The 15,131-nt window shown below is 50.5% G+C and overlaps 1 protein-coding gene across 2 annotated transcripts in view; it reads left to right on the top strand.

The window, feature by feature from the left end:
- Positions 1-15,131, top strand: part of Grtp1 (growth hormone regulated TBC protein 1) — a 32,173-nt gene that overhangs the window by 13,034 nt on the left and 4,008 nt on the right. Inside the window, exons 5-8 of one of the 2 annotated variants that reach the window (XM_075986204.1) lie at positions 3,147-3,243; positions 10,218-10,390; positions 10,465-10,650; positions 13,077-13,312. In XM_075986204.1, coding sequence (XP_075842319.1) covers positions 3,147-3,243; positions 10,218-10,390; positions 10,465-10,650; positions 13,077-13,166 — 546 coding nt within the window. In that variant the 3' untranslated portion in view covers positions 13,167-13,312. Of the gene's footprint in view, positions 1-3,146; positions 3,244-10,217; positions 10,391-10,464; positions 10,651-13,076; positions 13,313-15,131 lie in introns of those variants that run through there. The other variant, XM_075986205.1, reaches the window with a different exon arrangement.

Here is a 15,131-nt window from a genome sequence, read left to right as displayed (position 1 = left end):
GTGCAGACATTCTGTGGGTGTGGCCACCATGTGATGCAGAGCCAATCTCTCACAGTTGCTTCTGGAAGCCTGGTGTAATAGATCCTACCTGTAGATTTTGGTCTTGTTCGGATTGCCAGCTGGGGAGCAGTTTCCTGATTGTGGTTGGGAGTGTGATGGAACTATGTACTTGTAAACTGGCTAAACCAAGAATGACTCTGGAAATATGAGACCCAGGTGTGGGCTGGACGACAGTCAGGGCTACCTCCTCTGCAGCTGTTTCCTACTTCCTGTCCAGGCTCCACCCAAGAATCTGAGACTTCTGGGATTGTTGTTTCCATATTTGCCCTGCTTGTCATCAGTGTCTCCATCTCCCTTTTTGTAAGGCCACACACCATCTAGCCGAAGGTCTCTATTCCTAGGGAACCTCATTTTAGCTAGAAAATCTGCACAGACCTGTCTCCAAGTGAAGCCATACTCCAAGACAGAAGACTTCTGCCTTTGGGGACTGTCTTAGGTTTCTATTGCTGTTAAGAGACACCATGACCACAGGAACCCTTATAAAGGAAAACATTTAATTGGGACTGGCTTATAGTTTTGGAGTTCATTATCCTCATGGTGGACATGGTGGCATGCAGGCAAACATGGTGCTGGAGAAGGAGGCAAGTGATCTATATCTTGATCCACAGGCAACAGGAAGTGAACTGAGGCCCTGGGCACAGCTTGAGCATAGGAGACCTCAAAGCCCACCCCGACAGTGACACATTTCCTCCTCCAAGTTCATAGCTACTCCAACAAAGCCACACCTCCTAGTAGTGACACTCTCTATGGGGACACAGTCCTTCCCATGACATGGGGAGTCATAAAGTGCTAGCAAATGGCTTTGCATTTGCTTTGATGAAGCTGTGCTGACTTCCACAGGTGCTTCCGTGTGAGCGCCAATACCTTGCTGGCATCTTCCCAGTTGCTGTCACTCTCATGACCCAGGGACACAGAGCCGGTCCCGGCCTCTGGGCTGTTACGGTGCCTTGGTCTGTACACTTTTCCTTCTTTACTTTTTTCTTTTTTTTTTTTTTTTTTTTTTTTTTTTTTGGTTTTTCGAGACAGGGTTTCTCTGTGGCTTTGGAGCCTGTCCTGGAACTAGCTCTGTAGACCAGGCTGGTCTCGAACTCACAGAGATCCGCCTGCCTCTGCCTCCCGAGTGCTGGGATTAAAGGCGTGCGCCACCATCGCCCGGCTACTTTTTTCATTGCTGGGCATTATATCTTTTTCATGATTGAAAAGTTCTCTGTTACCCGGGTGGTGGTGGCGCATGCCTCTAATCCCAGCACTCAGGAGGCAGAGGCAGGCGGATCTCTGTGAATTCGAGGCCATCCTGGTCTACAGAGCGACTTCCAGGACAGGCTCCAAAGCTACATCCCCTGTCTCAAAAAAAAAAACAGGAAGGGAGGGAGGGAGGGAGGGAAAGGAAAGGAAGGAAGGAAGGAAGGAAGGAAGGAAGGAAGGAAGGAAGGAAGGAAGGAAAGAGATCAGCAGCAGTGCCTGCCTTTTCAAGGGGGCGCTAGAGATCCGCATTCAGTTGTGGAGCTAACAATTTACCAGGGCCGCCTCCCTAGGCCCTGGGCCTCTTGTGTGTGGAGGACATTCTGAGGTATTAGAGGCTGGGTGCCTGGCAGTGGCAGTTGGCTCCTGGTAAGTTATCTTTTAGAAGTATAGACAGAACAAAAGGGAGGAAGACAGAAATTATGCAAGGGTTTATTCTCTCAGAGGTAACAGGAGCACACATTGCTAGGTCCCCATCATGAGCTTCGAGTGCCATGACCTCTGCCTGGCTTTGTGCCAGTACTTGGAGCTCCTGCCCTTTGCGGGGAGTCCTCACTGTCCCACCTCTTCAGTCAGGACTTCTTGTTGCTTGCCTTTTGTGGGAGCTGAGGATTGATCATGTGAAGTGGGTGCCTTACTCTTGAGCTATTCCTGGGGCCTCTTTTCACTTCTATTTAAGATTTATTATTTATTATGTATGCAACATTTTGCCTGCATGTCAGACAGGGGAGCAAATCTCATTATAGATGGTTGTGAGCCACCATGTGGGTGCTGGGAATTGAACTCTGGACCTCTGGAAGAACAGTCGGTGCTCTTAACCTCTGAGCCATCTCTCCAGCCCCCTCTTTTCACTTTCTTATTTTGAATCAGAGTCTCTAGGCTGCCTTGAACTCCCGGTTCTCCTACCTAAACTTCCTAAAACACTGGGATCATAGGACTAAGTCACCAGGCCTGGCTGATCTTTGCTGATTGAAACACGATTAATAAAAACTCAGAGACAGAAATTGGGGTTCAGCCTGAAGGTCAGCAAAGCAAAACAGCCAGCCACTGGCTCTTACCTCAACCTCAGTCCAAAATGGGAATCCTGCCTCCAGGAATCTCAGAATGAGACTGTCGGAGAGTTATCTCCTCCCGTTTTATATTCCTCTCTAGGGCTGGGATTAAGGGCATGCACCATACCACCTGGTTTCTGTGGCAACTAGTGTGGCTCCTGGGATTAAAGGTGTGTGTCACCACTGCCTGGTCTGTAAGGCCAGCCAGTGTGGCTGTTTTACTTTTCTGATCCTCAAGTAAGCTTTATTTATTAAAATACAGATGAAATGCCAGTATAGCTACTGTCCCAAACACAGTCACTAGCGGATTGCCAGAGCTCTGTACTGGTCAGACTGATCCCCACTGACTGTGCCATAAGCCTGCAGTCGGAAGAGAAAGCCTTCAGTTTTCTATTCTGGGTGGCAATCAGTGTTCTTCAGGTTGAGTTCCCTCTTTCATGTTGAATGGCTGGACAGTACAGACAGTTAGCCTTGGGTCTCTGTGCCACGCAAAGGTGGGTCCAGAGCAGTGGTTCTCAACCTGTGGGTCTCCACCCCTTTGGGGGTCGCATATCAGACATCCTGCATATCAGAGACTTACAGTTTAGAGTTTTGAAGCAGCAACGGAAATAGTTGTATGGCTGGGGTCACCGAATGTTCAGTGACGGCGGCGTTCGGAAAGTTGAGAACCCCTGCTCTAGAGCGCCCTGAGTTTCCAAGAAGGGCACAGGAATAGGAACCTACCATGAGCTGAAATACTGCACTCTGTCTGTCCAGCACTCAGGTGAGGTTTGTGTCTCATTCTGATTTCAGGGAATGAATTTCATAGCAGGATATTTGATCCTTATCACCAAGAATGAAGAGGAATCTTTCTGGCTCCTGGACGCTCTTGTTGGAAGAATACTACCTGGTGGGTTGAAAGTTCTCTTTGTCCTGCCCCGTCCTTGCCCTCACTCCGCCCGGCTTCTGATGCCTTCGACATCCTGATGGCTGGACTGTCAGGATGGAGGGAAATGGCTGGGTTAACTCAGGGATGGAGCACTTCTTGGGCTTTTGTGAAGGAAGGTCTTGGGTTTAATCCCCATCACTGGAGAGAGGGAGGAGAGGGGAGAAATCTAGTGAAAACATAGTTAGTTTGTGGAAGCCAAAGTTAAGACTTGAGTTCTGTGGTCTCTGCTGAGGGGGGTGGGCTTGCCTTTGGGCAGGTATTCTCCATGGCCCCTTCCTTGTGTTGTGTGTGTGTGTGTGTGTGTGTGTACGTGTGTGGGGGGGCCTTCATGTAGTTGAATTGATCACACATGAGCCACACAGCTCAGATGTTGTACTGAGTTTGTGAGGAAGCACACTGTTGACAGATGTACTGAGTTTGTGAGGAAGCACACTGTGGACAGATGTACTGAGTTTGTGAGGAAGCACACTGGACAGATGTGGTACTGAGTTTGTGAGGAAGCACACTGTGGACAGATGTGGTACTGAGTTTGTGAGGAAGCACACTGTGGACAGATGTGGTACTGAGTTTGTGAGGAAGCACACTGGACAGATGTGGTACTGAGTTTGTGAGGAAGCACACTGTGGACAGATGTGGTACTGAGTTTGTGAGGAAGCACACTGTGGACAGATGTACTGAGTTTGTGAGGAAGCACACTGTGGACAGATGTGGTACTGAGTTTGTGAGGAAGCACACTGTGGACAGATGTACTGAGTTTGTGAGGAAGCACACTGTGGACAGATGTGGTACTGAGTTTGTGAGGAAGCACACTGTGGACAGATGTACTGAGTTTGTGAGGAAGCACACTGTGGACAGATGTGGTACTGAGTTTGTGAGGAAGCACACTGTGGACAGATGTGGTACTGAGTTTGTGAGGAAGCACACTGTGGACAGATGTTGCTGCTTTCAAAGCTGGGAGTCGCTCGTCCTTTTCAGGCTGCCGACCTGCTGTCTGTTAACAGAGAACAGTCACCAGGTGTAGTAAATTCAGTGTAATCAAGTCGCCACAGGCTGTGGTGAGGGTCACCAGGAAGAATCAGTGCTGTCCTGAGGGAGGTGACTTGGAACAGAGAGATTTCCTGCCTGTTCAGTCCTGTGCCTGGCCCCTCAGAAGTGAGTTAGAACACGAGAGGGTGTGTGGCCTTGAGCCTGGGATGTTTTCCTAGTTCCTGGGTCCCTGCTAAACTTCAAACACAGCCTTCGCTTCTACCTAAGTTGTGTGTTCATATTGGTCAGGCCCATTTCCCAGATGAGGAAACCGGAGGCCTAGGGAATGTGTCAGCGCAAGGCCGATCCACTGCTGTTTTTTTCTAAGCCTAGTTTCTGAGGTACCAGGACTGGGTTCTGAGGACTGTATGTAGTATGTGTCCTCGCTGAGGCGTGTGGTAGGGCTGTGCTGGTGGACAGGGACCCACCAGAGAGAAAACAGTTCCCTTTCCTCCTGCTGTTAGTCCACAGGGGTAGGGATGCAAACTGGCTGGTTCAGTGTTAGCTTCCCACAAGCTAGAGTCATTGGGAAGGGGAACCTCGGCAGGGGAAATGCCCTCACCAGACTGGCCTATAGGCAAGCGTGTGGCACATTTTCTTGACTGGTGATTGATGGGGCAGGCCTACCTCACTGTGGATGGTGCCATCCCTGGGAAATCAGGGTGAGCAAGCCATGAGGAGCGAGCCAGTAAGCAGCTCCCCTCCATGGCCTCTGCATCAGCTCCTGCCTCCAGATTCCTGCCCTGCTTGAGGTCCTTTATGATGGACTGTGATATAGAACTATAGCCAAATAAACCCTTTTCTCTCCACCTTGCTTTTGGTCATGGTGTTTTATCACAGCAGTAGAAACCCTAAGTAAGATGGGGAGGCCGGGCATGGAGGCACAGCCTTTAATCCCATCACTCAGGAGGCAGAGGCAGGCTCTTTTTGAGTTTTGAGTTCAACCTGGTCTGTATAGCAAGTTCCAGTTCATCCAAGGCAACACAGGAGTCCCCATCTCAAGAAAGAAAAAAAAAAGCCCATAAAAAGCCCATGCCAGGAGTTTTAGTTAAAGATGCCATGAGTGAGGTCGCTTGTAGTACTGAGGAAGTGTGTGTGGTCCTTATAGGTGACGCGGTTAGTATCGGGATTGTGGCTACAGAAATCCAGCTTGGAGGAAGGGAGGGAGGGAGGGAGGAAGGGGGGAGGGACGTGGAGCAAGGAGAGGCAAGCTCCTGTAGTTGTCAGGTTCCTCTGTCCCTTATGGGGCACGTGGTCCCGGTCTGCGGGAAGCCTGTTGGAGATGCTATTTATGCTATAAATTGGGGATGTGAGAGATTGAGTGACTCCCAGGCCACCTGACTAGCCCAGGGCTGTCCCGGTCCCACCTCTGAGCCATTGATTGAGGCTGGGTCTAGCCCCACCCCTCCCCTCATCTGTCTTCCTCCCTGGAGTTGCGCCTGTCAGTCAGCAGCTAAGCAGAAGTTGCCTGAGGACTGTTTTGTTTTGAGACAGGCTTTCACATATATCCCTGACTGTCTTGGAACTTGCTATATAGACCAGGCTGGCCTCGAACTTCAAGATACCCAGGTGTGTACTATCACGCCTGGCTTCAGACTAGGGACTTTGCTTTTCCTGTCTGTTTATCTCTTCTCACCCTAGTGTCCCAGAACATGGGAATCCTTTTTCTCTTTTTCTTTTTTTTTCTTCCCCCCCCCCCCAAGATAGGGTTTCTCTGTAGCTTTGGAGCCTGTCCTGGAACTAGCTCTTGTAGACCAGGCTGGCCTCGAACTCAGTGACCCGGCTGCCTTTGCCTCCCGAGTGCTGGGATTAAAGGTGTGCACCGCCACCGCCCGGCCTGATCTCGAGCCTCTGACCCTCCTCTCACATTCAGTGCTGAGAAGAGAGTCAAGCATAATCACACTTGCCATGGGGTGCTGAGAATAGAACCCACTAGGTAAGCACTCTACCATCTGAGCCATTTCCTTGGCATCTTCCTTATGAGGCAAAGCCGCTGTTCATCCAAGCAGCCTGGACCTCCTGGGCTCATGAGGAACCTTGCGCACAGCTTCCCAGTGCAGGGGCTGCAATTTTCCCACTATAGGAGCTGCATGCTTCCCAATGCAGGGGTTGCGTGCACTCCACCCCCAGCTTCCCACTGCAGGGGCTGCATGTACTCCACCCCAGCTTCCCACTGCAGGGGCTGCATTGCTCCACCCCCAGCTTCCCACTGCAGGGGCTGCATATACTCCACCCCAGCTTCCCACTGCAGGGGCTGCATTGCTCCACCCCCAGCTTCCCATCTTGACGACTTTTAAAGTCCATTTACTTTTGTTGTTCATGCTCACCAGTTACCCAGTTACGTTCCCAAGTTCTCAACCTTCAGACCCATAGAAGCATTTCTCATCCGTTCAAAAGAGTGGTCTATGCTGGGAATGGTCATCAGAGGGTTAGGAGTTCAAGGACAGCCTGAGACATCTGGGGAATTCTTATCTGAAAGGCCAGGAGAGGGTGTGGGAGATAATTCAGTACCACTTCAGACTCCAGGGTGCACCCTAAGACACGGGCTCCTGGACACTGAGCCTTGGTGTGCCGTTCTTTCCTGGGGGGCACACCAACAGGAACGCACTGTGAGACCTGCTAGGGAAGACAGCCTCTCCCAGAATGCCTTGTTTTGACACCCTTGAGGTCAAGGAGACTCTGTGGGATTTAGACTAGAAGCACACAGGGACATTCTGTAGGTTGGGGCCCCTGTGTGTTGAGTTGGACTTATGCTATGGCTAGGGTTTAGGACAAATGAAGGAACGCTTTATCCTGAAGATTAGACTCCTCTGTCTCTGCTCTTTGCCTAAGATGTGAGAGTGATCCTCAGGATGTCCTTTAACTAGGGATGTGGCTGTGTGCAGGTAGGTAGAGCTGGGGTGAGGATCTGTGAGCGAGGCACAGAGCCACAGAGTGGTAACCCCAGGGCACAGCAAGGGGAAGGCACTGGTCTCCAAGGCTGAACCTCCGGACCTGGGCCCTCACTGAGAGATGACCGAGCTATGGAGATCTACCTGCAAGGCCTGGGTGTGCAGGGTGTGTGTGTATGTGTGAGGTACTGTTTTGTAGGCTTATACAATGATAGCTTTGGGGCCTTCTTCATTGTATGAGGAGTTGTTCTCTGCTGTGCACAGCTGTCTCCAAACTCCCAGCCTGTCCACAGTGAGGGGTTCCAGCACAGTGGCCCATGCCATCCCTTTGTTCTGTAGACCCTGATATGGCCCAGACCCAAGGATTCTGCCTGGGTCTGCCCTGGACTCTGGGTCTGCCCTGGACTCTAGACTTGAGCTTTCACCTTTTTTGTTTGTTTTTGATACATTTTTTTTTTTTTCTATCCTGGAACTCACTCTGTAGATCAGGCTGACCTCGAACTCACAGAGCTCTGCCTGCTTCTGTTGAGTACTGGGACTACAGGCGTGCACCACCACCCCACCACCCAGCTCCTTCTTTTCATTTAGGCTGCTTGCAGGGCCAAGTTGGCCTCGCTAGTGGTTCTTTTTTTTTTTTTTTTTTTTTTTGGTTTTTTGAGACAGGGTTTCACTGTTAGCTTTGGTGCCTGTCCCAGAACTAGCTCTTGTAGACCAGGCTGGCCTCGAACTCCCAGAGATCCGCCTGCTTCTGCCTCGCGAGTGCTGGGATTAAAGCGTGCGCCACCACCGCCTGGCTCCCTAGTGGTTCCTAATAGAAGGTGCTGATTCCCCCATTCCCAGCAGAGCCTCTCTGCCAGCCTGAAAACTGGAACTAGTGATAAGTCCTTTTGACATGTCCTATCTGTGATTGGTAGCAAACTGGTGGAGTCTCAGCATGTGTGACCCAGAATGCATACAACTGCATATGGAAACATGTGTGACCCAATGCATACAACTGCATATGAAAACATGTGTGACCCAATGCATACAACTGCATATGAAAACATGTGTGACCCAATGCATACAACTCCATATGGAAACATGTGGAATGAAAAGTCTTAGAAAGTCAGCCACCTGCAGACCACACCACTCTGTGGCTCTTCCTGGATTTGCTATCAGAGCGTGGGGAGCTCTGCCTTTTGTGGGGCAGCCAGGATGTGGTGGCTGAGCTAGGTGTGGGGCTCTGAACAAAGGCATGGATGTCCCTGGACTAGGAGAGGCACTGGAGCTAGGGCTGTGCATGGCTCTGGGCCAGTGTGCAGTGTGGTCATACCACAGGAGAGTGGGAGGAAGGTGGGGAGGTGAAGGGGTTAATGTAATCCTCCCCTGGGAGACCGTGTCAGGGCCATGGAGTTCGAATGGCTCTATTTTTGGAAGCTGCTCTAAGCTTCCAAGCAAGGCCAAGGTCATGAAATACTCCATTGCAAATCTTCCCTGCCTCTGCTGGGAGGACAGACCTGGGGATGGCCCTGGCTGTCTCTGAACACGCCTCTCCCAGCTCAACAGGATGAACGGTTAGCCAGCTGGGTGTGTAATCCTAGCTTGTAATCCGTGCATTTAGGAGGTCAGGGCAAGGGGATCACCAATTGTAGGTCATCCTGGGGTTCAGAGTGAGAACCTATCTCAGAAACCTTCCCACCGTCACCAGCAACACCCAGAATAAGTCACCAGCAAAAACAAGGCAGAGAACAAAGGGTGGAAAGGCCCCCAGAGGAAGATTCAAGGCAAGTGTGTGGAAGAGGACAGCTTCTCCTTCCTCCTTCCTTGAGCTAGGCTGCCCTGCACTCCCGTGTCAACAGAGTCAGTTCCAACCCTGGTGTCAAATGAGTATGCACTCTTCATCCCATGCTACAGTGGCTCACTTCATGAGCAGGACACTGTTGGTGTATAGTTAGTGTGCCATGGCTTTCTGTCTTGTCATAGACTTAATGATTTCTTTTGTAGCGTAAACCAAGCATTGGCACTGCCCTAACAAGTTTTTTAAAAAGTTAAGTAGGAAGGCCAGTGAGATGGCTCAGTGGGCAAAGCCACTTGTCTCCTAGGCAACCACATTGCTGAACAAAGGGGGCTGAGTCCAGAAGCTGGTCCTCTGATCTCCATCTGCATGGCTGTGACAGCCCACCTGCCCCTCCTGCCCACTGAATAAAGCACTGTAATTTAAAGAAAAAAAATTAAATAGGAAACCCAAAAGTATTTTAAGACCTGTGTCTTCAAATGAAATGCTGTTGGAAGCATTTGAGAATTTGATTATTGTTGTAATATAAAAATTTTACCCTAACATTTCCTTCCCCATCCCTCTGCTCCCCTCTCTGCCCCATGTAGCCCAGGCTAGTCTCAAACTCACTATCCAGATAAGTGCTACTGTCCCAAGTGTTGGGATTTCAGGTGCGCCACCATACCTAGTTTTATGAAGCACTGGATAAACTCAGGGCTTCTTGCCTGCTAGACAAGTGCCATGCCAGCTGAGCTGCATCCCAGCCCTGAGAATCTGAAACTGTCCCATTAACCTGTGTCTCCCGTTCCTCACCCGTTTGCTGTGGCCTGAACCTATCCTGACGACGTCATAGAGCCACTGACCTGTGACTCCTGTTCCTCACCGTGGTTCACCTGAGTCTATGTCCTGAGGACTTGTCTTTTCCGACCTAGCTTACTAAGCTGGGTGCCTTCGAGGCTCCTCCACGGAGGATCTTATGTCAAAATTTCCTCCCATGGGTCATGAATCTTTTTCTGTACGGAAGATGAAACCCAGGAGCCGTGAGAGCTTGCTATCTACGCCAATGCTCTACCACTGGCCTACACCCTTAGCCCTCTTCTTAACTTTCATTTTGAAACAGGGGCTCATGAACTATCCAGGCTGTCCTTGAACTCTCTGCAGCTCAAGCAGTCCTTGAATTTAGCCTCCCAAGAACCTGGGAATATAGGCTTCTGCCCCCAGGCCCTGCTGATCTGAGTCTCGGTTCTGTCCCCTCTGTGTGGCAGATTACTACAGCCCAGCAATGCTGGGGCTGAAGACTGATCAGGAGGTCCTGGCAGAGCTGGTGAGGATGAAGCTGCCAGCAGTGGCAGCCCTGATGGACGCCCATGGTGTGCTGTGGACCCTGCTGGTATCCCGCTGGTTCATCTGCCTGTTTGTGGACATCCTGCCTGTGGAGGCGAGTAACTCCCTGATCAACCTCAGGGCCTGTGGGGGCTGCTGTAGAGTGACTGGGGATCTCTGTCTCTACAGACGGTACTACGGATCTGGGACTGCTTGTTCAACGAAGGCTCCAAGATCATCTTCCGGGTTGCTCTGACCTTAATTAAGCAACATCAGGAATTTATATTGGAAGCCAGCAGTGTTCCAGACATCTGTGACAAGTTCAAGCAGATCACCAAAGGGGACTTTGTGACTGAGTGTCACACGTTCATGCAGGTAAGTTCTGGGCTGCTTGGCTTGTGCAGGGAGGGGCAGTTCTCTGTCCCACCCAGCAACTGTCAAGTGTCCTGGTGTCTCTGCTGAGTTGAGAGCTGCCCAGGTGGCTACAAAAGTCTCTCTGATCTCAAGTCTGAGGCCATTGCTCTTCACCTGGAGAGCTTGTTCTGTTGTCTGGGAGAGAGGGCAGACATATTAGTGAGGCCTTCACGTCTTCAGCTAGCTCAGTCTCGTCACCAGCTGTTGACCACCAGCTTTCCCTCCTGCCCTGATCCTTGGCCCCTCAGAGGGCCACTTGTGAGGCTAGGAAATGCAGGCTGTGTGGACTGGCTGGAAACTGCTAAGGACGAGGTGGGGATGAGACTGGGCAAAACCAAGGCTGGAGGACTGAGAAGCCAGCAGAGCCCGGAGCTGAGTGACCCTGGCAGGAACCCATGCAAAACAGAACCTGAGGTTTCAAGTTTTTGTTGGTTTGACTCAGGGCTGGCTTGGACCTTCTTATGTAGACAACACTGTATTCAAACTTCAGATATCAGGCTGTCTTCTGAAGCCTGGGATTAAAAGTGCATCGTCACATCCAGCACTAAGTCTGAGGACGCTGCCGAGGTCCCTTCCATGTTCTGTTCTACCATACTTGAAGCCCCTTCCTGGCAAGCACCCTTTGAGGCTGGGGCGGGGGTGGGGTGGGATGGGGTGGGGTTAGCAACTCATTGCCTTTATTCCCAGCACTCAGAAGGATCTTTGTGAGTTCAAGGCCAGCCTGGTCTACACAGAGTTCTAGGATAGCCAGAACTACAATAGAGTCCCTGTCTGAAAAAAACAAAAACAAAAACAAACAACAACAAAAAAAAAACCCCACAAAACTTTAGTCCTAGAGCTCCACTAGGGAGGCCAAGACCGGAGGATCTATGTGAGAGGCCAGCTTGGGCTACAGAGTTCCAGGCCAGCCTGGGCTACACAGAGAAACCCTGTCTCAAAAAAAGCCCAAAGAAGTTTAAACAAAACCCCCAGAATTTACCACTGGGGTACATACCTCTAGAAAGGATACCCATACATACCTGGGTTGCTTCTAATTTTTGTAGTTCAGATGAAGTGTGAGCAGTTCCGAGTGGGTAAAGGGACGGGAACCTGTGGTGGGCCTCGTAGGAACCTGGGAAACAGGCCCACAGCTGTTTCCCATTCCTCATATTAGGAGGCTGAAGCCAAGCCAGGGAGGTCTAGGTGTGGTGGAGAGAGCTCTTCCGTGAACTTCTTGGAGTTGGGGCTTCATCCCAAACTTAAGTATAATAGCAACATAGAATAAAAAAAGCAGACAGACTCCAGGCTTTCCAGAACCAGCGGCTCACAGGCTGCAGAGGATCTGTGTTCTCATAGACAAGATTCAAGTGTCTGGACAGTGCCTGGGGGCCATCCTCCATATCTACAGGCAGGTAGTGCCTGCCACCAGTTCCTGTCTCCATGAAGAACTAGGACTGAAAGTTGTGTTTTATTGTCCCTGTGCCCTGAGTGATTTAAAATCATGGTGTTTTGCAGGTCTTGTTATCATTATCTTTGCAGTTATAATTGAATTATTTGGTCTAGTGAAACGGCTCGGTGAAGGCACCTTGCCACCTCCCCTGAGCTTGGCTCCTAGAACAATACATCTCATCTTTCCACAGCCATTTACATGGTGCTTCTTGGGAAGAATGGTTTAGATTGTTTTCTCAGGAGCTGGAATAACCTCTCCTGTGCCCCCTACAAGATAGAGCCCACATGGTCTTCCCTCACAGACCTGGAAGAAATGATCTCCATTCATGGGTAGAAGCCTAACTGTGGCTCACGCTGTGTACCTCATTAGTCCGGTTTGGATGCCAAGTGAACAAACTCAGACATGCTTTTATGTGATGTGGAGGCAGGGATGCCCAGGCCTTACCTTACCTTTCCCAGAGAACTGTCTCCATTCCTCTGGTCTCCTCATCACGTGGCAGAGCCAGACCCTGAGCTGAGCGTGACACTCCAGGACTGAGAGTCTTGGTTGACTGACCTCTGTACCTCAGAATTGTAGTAGCCACTGTTGCTTGGGATTTGGAGAAACCGAAAACTAAGTGTACTGAGCACTGTGGCTGTCTTGGGGTAACCGCTTTAGGGTAGCGCAGGGCACTGTGCTGCCCTATCTTCTGGGAAATGGAATCTTCACCCAGGCCACCTCCCTGTCAAAGCTTGGCAGGTTGGTCGGCCTGCTAGGTGCCAACTTTTTTTTTTTGAGACAGGGTTTCTCTGTGTAGCAAGGGCTGTCTTAGAACTCAACTCTATAGACCAGGCTGGCCTCAAACTCAAGAGACCTGCCTGTGCCTGTCCCTTAAGTGGTGGGATTAAAGTAACACCACACAAAGTGAAAAATGTGTCATGAGGGGTTGTTTGGAAAGACACACTTGCCTTTCTTGCAGAAAATCTTTTCAGAGCCAGGCAGCTTGTCCATGACGACCATCAGCAGACTGCGTGAGAGCTGCCGGGCTGTGCTGCTGACCCAGGGCTGAGGCCCACGCCCATTTCGCTGCTGCAACTCTACCGCCACAGCAGACACTTTACCGATTCCGACCGCGCAGTTCCTCTGTAAATACTTGAAGTCTTGACACTAGTAATGTGAACTTTTAAAAGAAAATGATTTAAAATGTGCTCTACACATTTTGCCTGTCTTTGGAGTCAGAATTAGAATTATCTGGCCCAGTGAGATGGCTCAGCAATCGCCTACCAGGCCGTACCCGGGTCCTGGCACCGTATGTTGTTTTTTGAGACACACGCACACACTGGAAATATCTATTTCCCCTGAGATGTCCGGAACGTGAGACAGGAAGCACACGTTTTGTTGAGTAGAGGTCAGCGGTGAGTTTCCTAGTATCATTCAACCTGAAGTTAGTGACTGTCACGTGTGGCCCACCCCCATCTTCCCAGGATACTTTCGTGCTGTGCCTACACAGACAGGGCCCTATGAGGGATAGATGGAGCAGAGCAGCCCACCTGCTAAACATGGTTATACTTGCTTTTTAGAAATGGACCTTACAGCTAGGTTGGTGAGGTCCCTGTCCTCCATTCAGACCTTCTAAAACACCCACCCTAATGTCCCACAGCCACAGCACAGCCTGGCAGACTGACAAAATCTCCTCTGGGACAGGCTGTTCATGAAGCTAGATCATCAGGTCTTGACCAATGGCAGCTGCCATTAGTTGCAAATAAGCACTGAGCCCATTGTCTTGCAGCCAGTATGACAGCTGAAAGGGACCCCCTCACACCAAATCATTTATCAAAGCTGCCCAGTAGTCTTACCTGGATGGCCCCAAATCGTGATGTACTAACTCTGTCTGGGAGTGGGCAGACCCAGAGCTGTACCTAACATTACTGTAGAGATATTTCACAAGGCAGTATGCACGCCCCGCCCCCAAGGTATAGCTGGGAGGGAAGCGTGCTGGGGCCCCAGGGAGCAGCTAGAGGCACCTGGGGGAGAACTCGTGCTCAGTCTGAGTGGTAGAGAGCCTGCCCCAGTCAAGGAACAGAACTCTCTTCAGCTCAGTCCCTTTCTAACAGCTGACTTCAAGCTGCTTCTGTTCTGTTCAGACCAGAAAGGTAAAACCTGCACCCGCCCTGCCAGCGACCCCAACAGAGGTACAGATTCCCTCTCCCCAAAGGCAGGAGTCTAGGACCCCTTCGGTGACCGGACAGGAAGTTCGAGTTCCAGGGCCAGCAAGCAAACCTTGGAAGTGCTTGCCAGTGTGGAGTCTGTATTGCTTGCTGTTGGCTTCTGAAGTCAAAGACACATGACGCTTCTATGGCAGGGCTCCTGTTCTGTCTTCTGCACCCAGAGGGAGATGGCCCACAAGATGGGGTGGGGCACTTTAGGATGGTGGCCTCTCACATCAATGAATACAGCTGCTGTGGTCATTGGAGAGGTTTCCTAAGTCCTTACAAATCCCACATGTGAGCAGAAGACACTGCAGAAGGCTGCAGCTGCTTAGTCTGGCATGGCTTGGTCTGTGCCAGACAGCCTGTGCCTGAGAGGACAGAAAGGAGGGTGGACAGATCAGACCTTCAAGGAAGCAGCACTGGCCTCTTCAGCTCAGCCCAGGTCTGATGTGTATATGGTTCTTGTGACACAGGTGTGGCTCATCTGGAGACTGTAATTATACAGCCACGTCATCATTAATTAAGACTCATCTAAAAGCAGACATGGCAGCACATGCTTCTCATCTCAGGAGCTTAAAGCACCCTTTAACAGAACCATTGAACAGAAAGTTCAAGGCCATCAACTATATGAAATTCTGCCTCAAAACAGTAACAAACCACCTAGCATCTAGAACCATGACCAGTAACATTTCCTTAACAAAACAATAAACCACCATTTAGTTTTCTCCTGGTTGCTAAGCACAAGGCTGGCTATCCCAACACTGTCCCAAACCTAAGCACATGAGCAACACAATTTCACCCTCCCCCCACAGTCCCCAAACCCT

The sequence above is a fragment of the Microtus pennsylvanicus genome, chromosome 9 (genome assembly GCF_037038515.1).
Source record: "Microtus pennsylvanicus isolate mMicPen1 chromosome 9, mMicPen1.hap1, whole genome shotgun sequence".
Classification (NCBI taxonomy): Eukaryota; Metazoa; Chordata; class Mammalia; order Rodentia; family Cricetidae; genus Microtus; species Microtus pennsylvanicus.
The sequence above is the reverse complement of the archived record's forward strand: the minus strand, read 5'-3'. Positions and strand labels throughout refer to the sequence as shown.